The sequence below is a fragment of the Solanum stenotomum genome, chromosome 1 (genome assembly GCF_019186545.1).
Source record: "Solanum stenotomum isolate F172 chromosome 1, ASM1918654v1, whole genome shotgun sequence".
In the NCBI taxonomy this organism is placed as follows: Eukaryota; Viridiplantae; Streptophyta; class Magnoliopsida; order Solanales; family Solanaceae; genus Solanum; species Solanum stenotomum.
The window spans coordinates 27855470-27861454 of NC_064282.1; the positions used below are offsets into that span (position 1 = coordinate 27855470).

Genomic DNA, 5985 nt, shown 5'->3' on the forward strand with positions numbered 1-5985 from the left:
TCGCTATGGAGGCCCTGATTTGTATATTTCGTGTGGTTTGTACATTTCACTTTTCCGTTTGTATATTTTGCTTGATAATATACACATAGGGTAAATATATACAAATTCTGTATTTATACATTTCGAAATTTTTCAGAATTTTGTTTATATATTTTGCTTTCTAATATACAAAAATGGTAATTTATTTTGAATTTATTTTATAAATTGTATAAAAATAGTTAGGGCAAGAAAATACATATTAGGATTTTATTTAATCAGGAATCGGATTATACAAAATTTTGATTTATACAATGAGACGAATTATACAAATTTGGGAAAATTAAACAAAATAGCAAGATTTAAGTAAACTATGACTGCGAATTACAATTTTTTAAAGCAATAGTTATAGCATTTAATATCATTTATACGTTTACTATTCTATATAATTTTCCCTTTAAACTATTACAATTAATTAAGAAAAATATATCAAGTCTATTGGATATGCTTTGAAATAGCTCAAAATTATTGAAAGAATGAATTCAATACTTTTTTTTGAGATATTAAATTTATCTTTTCAGCATTTGATGAATGTCTTTTTTGAATAATATAACTAACTTGATATTGTAACGGCCCAGCCTGCCAGTGATATTGTTCGCTCCGGGCCTAAGCCCGCATGGCTATAAAATGCGTCGCAGCTAGTTGGTAAGGACTACTTACTTATATACTCAACATCTCTCCTATGTTTTGCCGTTGTGAGAGAGTTCTTATATATCTGAAGCTGGTGTGTCACAGATAGTTTGGGGCTACTAGCTATATATATATATATATATATATATTGCCTCCCATTTTAGCCTTCTTTATTATTTTGCTGTTAATATCCTGAAGTCACCATTAAACTTGGACTTTGAAAGTCGTAGACAGTCATTACGCAATACATCAAATAGTTAAATATTAATTGCCACAATTTTCTTTTTCAAACAATAACCGTATAAATTAACTTACATAAAGTTAGTTAATTTGGAATCACCACACAAAATTACGGAAGATTAAAGAACAAAATAAATAAATAGCAGAGACTCATGTTGTACACTTTTGCGACAACATATACATATGATATAACCATAGGTTTTTTCTTGAATTAGTTTTTGACGCGACAATTCTTCCTGATTTCTCCAGCATTTCCTGTAAGAAGTTCAATGGCTCCCATTTTCTGCATGGATCTCGCAAACTCGAAAAAGAAAGTGTTATCTTGTTGCAATTTCTTGATGACAATTACTGAGTCTTTGTCATTGAGAAGGGCAGCATCAGATTGGAACAACCCTTTGTTTTGATTAATAAGAATGTTGAAATAATTGCTATCAAATGAAGTTGAGCTCATAGGGTCCATTTCCACAGTAGTATTTGGATTGGCTGGATTTGGGCACAATTTCTTCAATGATTCAGTATAAGTAGCATTGAGAGATGGATCCATGTCACCTTTGCCAGTGAAATTGAAGAGTCTCCTTGAGAATGCTCCACAATGAGCAACACCAATTGTGTGAGCACCTACAAGTATGCATGGAACAAGTTTATTATATTACTCATTGATTTAACTTGTATACATTGACAGTTTATATATAATTGATTCATGATATTGTTCTCTTTGTAAGACACATATAATATTTACCTGATAATGCAACGAGATCATCGACATTTAGGCCTTTGTTTGCAAAGATTTGCTTAAGGGTTGCAAAATCTGAGAATGGTGAAGGTAAGTTTCCGTTCACATCACTTGCAAGGGAAACAAACCCATCTTTTCTTCCAGTCTCCACTTCCCACATTAAAGTTTTAAACTGCATGCAAAGAGTAATTATTAGAGTTGCAATACTTATTTTTATATATTAAGTGGATTTTCTTAATAAAAATAGCTGTTGAATTTTACTGAACTCATAACTTCAAGAATAGACTGCCCTTTGAACACATGGACAAGTTATGTACATATATGGAGATGTATTTACTTACGTGATAAGAAACAACATCACAAAGTTATGTACATATATGGAGATGTAATTACTTACAGGATAAGAAATAGCATCACGAGCAACTAAAGCTAAAATGTCAGCACAAGAAACAACGCCAGGACATTTAGCCTCAACTTCTCGCTTGATATCATCAATTACGTCGAAACCACCCAAAGAGAGATTTGGCCTAGCCTCCTTCTCTGAATCATCTGAACCAACTTTGTCCAGCAATATGGATGCGTCACACCCCTATTTATAAATTTGCATAATGTCAGGACATAAATTTATAACGTAACATCATGTCATGACTATTCTAGTAAATATTTTTTTTAATCAGTGTACATAACTTAGATTCTATTACGAAATAATGTATGTGTGCATGGTATTGTAATTCTAATTAGTACATACCCTAACGAAACAATCATGGTAGTGGATTCGAAGCAATTTAGCACCCAAGGTAGCGTCTTTTGCAACTTTGCTCCAAGTGATATCTCTAATAAGTTGTTCAACATTTGGACAATGAGTGCTTTGATAGTAGTTCTTTCGTGGTACATTTGAGTTCCTTGCACCCCAAACATTCTTAATTGCATCCCAAGCATTGCTTGCACCCCAAGCATTCCTTGCACCGTCTTCATTCTTTTCACCGTCTTCGTTCCTTGCACCCCAAGCATTCCTTTCACCGTCTTTGTTCCTTGCACCCCAAGCATTTCTTGAATAGTCTTCGTTCCTTGCACCGTCTTCATTTCTTGAATAGTCTTCATTCCTTGTATCCCAAGCAACTCCACCAAGAACAAGACACATAAAAACAAGACAAGTTAGTACAAATTGAGTTGTCATTTTCTTTGCTTAGCTAGGAATGTGAAGGACTTAAGCCTAAGAATAGCAATGAAGATGATGAAAAAAGCAAATTGCTTAAGGCACAATGGTTTTATCCTCAAGAAGAGTTTCCTTTTATAGGCAATGAAAGATATATAAAAATAATTGTTCAATGAGTCGTGTGGAGCTTAATTATCTTCTCAAAAGTCTCCTAAAATATACACTACTATACTTGGAAGTCACCGGCCATATGCTTAGCACGTTGAGCTTATTGCCAACATATTTAATTTAACTAGTCATGCAAGACATTTGTATGATTATAAAAAATTATTATTAAGCTAGTAAATGAAATTGAGGGCGCACTAAATGATCACTTGGTGAAATTTTATGGTTCTAACTCATATTTTTATGATATTTCTAGTTACAACTTCTTAAATCAAATTCTATGGTTCTAACTCATATTTTTATCTAAATATTGTCAACTTATTACTTATAGAATATAGTAATTATGTTAACAATTCATATAATAATTGTCTCAATAGAATGATGTTTTTCAATATTGAATTAATAAAATCTTACCTAAAACTAACAATTGAAAAAAATATTCAAAGAAACATTTGTAAGAGGGAAAATGGGTTGTTATACCTGTCAACTTTGTCATTTAGAACTGATATACATCTCCTTATGAAAATGGATCATATATATCCTTACTATTACATAATGATTCACATATATCATTTTCCTCAAACGGAAGTGAAAAAGTTAATTTAAATTTTTTTAAAATATCATGTAAGGGTATATTTAATATCTCTCAAACGTAATTTTTTTTTACTTTTTTGACTCAATGACTAATCTAGATTTATTAATTTGATGGTCCAATTATTTGTTTTAACTAATTTTCTTGTAATTTCTTTTATAGATGCCCCCAAATAAAATTTAGAGATAAAAAAACTAAACTACAATAGCCTCAAAAAAATAATTTTAGATTTTTTTCTTACTCTTTTTTCATTCATATTTCTTTCTTTTAATTTCTCGTATCATAATGAAAGAAAAAATAAATAAGAATAAGAAACTCAAAAAATAATTCATGTGTAACTTTGTTAGAAGGATCATATATACCCCTACGTGGATTTTTAAAAAATAAAAAATCAAAAAAAATATTTGAAAATTAATTTTTTTCACTTATGTTAGTTGAAAAGAGTGTGTGAGTCATTGTTGTTAACGATAGGGGTATATGTAAGTCACTCTTATAACGATAGGAGTAGAGGTGTCAAAAATGAACTCAAATATAGGTAACCCGCCCAAAATTTAAAGGGTTGAGTTCAAGATAATTTGAATTGGATTCAATCTCAATTCATTCATGCCTTAACCCATTTTAAGAGAATCCTCAATTGAAGTCAATTTAATCTCTAATTTCAACCTATTTTAAGACTGTTTATTTGGATCAATGTAATGTATGTTCCTATAAATTACTATCTATTTTATATCTTTTAGAATTTGTCTATCTGTTTGTAACTTTTTTAAAAAAATCTTGAGTTGAAATTCAAATTGTGGTGATAAAAGTTGAATAACAATATAAAATTATTGAGATTAAGTGGGTCAAATTGGATGGGTCATACTCATGACCCAACCCGATTTTTAGCCCTTTGAGCCCAAAGTAAACTTGGGCGGGTGAAGACCCAATCCAATTTCTATATCAATCCATTTTAATATCTCTAATTTCAACTCAACCTGCTCATTTGACACCCCTAGACATAAGTATATATGAAACACTTTGTAATGAGTGATATATCAACTTTAAATAATAAAGTTAGGGATATATCAGACCCCTTTTCCTTTATAAAAAATATTAAAGTTATAATTTACATCTAAAAAAAGTACACATAAAAATTTATTTAAATTTCAGTTCTCCAACTAAAATTTCACTTTATGCCTTCTTTCCATGAAGATGATGTCTTTCGAAACAGAATATTAATTGAAGAACGTGACAACCATCATTTCCCCAAAGTAATGGCTAACCATAATTAATTTAAAGGTCATCTAAATGACATTTTTAAAAAAAAATTATTTTCCTCCTTTGGACCATATACTGACTATGAATGATATATTACTAGTAATTTATTTATATTGTTTGACTAATCAGATAAAACCTTCACTGATAAAGAGCTCGTATAGAAGATAAACTTATTAATTAGAGAATGAAATGGTTATTGTTTTGTATTTATAAGTACTTTCTACAACTAGCAAAGCATATTGACAAAATATTTCCTGAATTTCAAAGTCAAAGAAAAAGTAATCCAATTGATCTAGTAGTTTTAAATTGCATTAAAATTTAGATTATCTTAAAAATTAGTATATGTTTTGGAGGGAATAATGTAGGAAAATAATTAATTTAGGAGTATTATTTAAGGGAGTTCCATGAGTCTTACAATAGTGAGAGGTAGGTAAGTCTAACTAGGGGTGTTAAAAGAATATAAAAATCAATTGAACCGATTGAATCTAATCGCACTAAATTGATTTATATCATTTTTTAAATAAAATTGTGGACTTTTATTTAAGTGTGTAATCGTCCTGAACAATTGGGATAATCTTTTTAATTTATAATAAAAACTGAAAGATTCCCAAATCGAACCGAAGTAAATATATTTTATATATTAACAATATGTTGAATATATATATATACTAGTATACGTATCCGCGCGTTGCGCGGATAATATTAAAGAAAGTAATTATGTTATACATCATGTGTTCGAATTTTTTAATGTAAATTAGTATATCAATGAGTGAAACCTATTAACGTATGAGTTATTATTGCATATTTATGAGATGATTTGCAAAGCAAGTTTTTCCGTACTTCTTGACACATCTTAAACACTTATAATTTATGAAAAAAGATCAAATATGATACAAATTTATCATAAAATTCTCAAGTTGCAAAGAATATACATCAACTTTAAAATCTAAAATTAATATTATAAAAATATTACATAAAAAAATTTAAGCATGATAGGAATTTAATTAAAAACATAGCATTTAAAAAATATTAAATTAAAAAATTTATATAATAAAAATAATAATAAAATATTTGTTGATCATTTTCTCAGTATCACTCCACTTATATAACCTTAGTCATACATTTTCTTTTTACACAAAATTAAAACTAATAAATACGCTCAATCGATTTAGTAAT

General features: G+C 29.1%; 1 protein-coding gene across 1 annotated transcript in view; it reads right to left on the reverse strand.

Moving 5' to 3' along the window:
- Positions 1-950: 950 nt before the first annotated feature.
- LOC125869723 (uncharacterized) overlaps positions 951-5985 on the reverse strand; it is a 12504-nt gene continuing 7469 nt past the window's right edge. The window contains exons 5-8 of the mRNA XM_049550192.1: positions 2388-2824; positions 2037-2228; positions 1646-1811; positions 951-1524 (exon numbers count right to left, since the gene is read on the reverse strand). Of these exons, the coding sequence (XP_049406149.1) occupies positions 1118-1524; positions 1646-1811; positions 2037-2228; positions 2388-2824 (1202 nt within the window). The 3' untranslated portion in view covers positions 951-1117. The remainder of the gene's footprint in view (positions 1525-1645; positions 1812-2036; positions 2229-2387; positions 2825-5985) is intronic.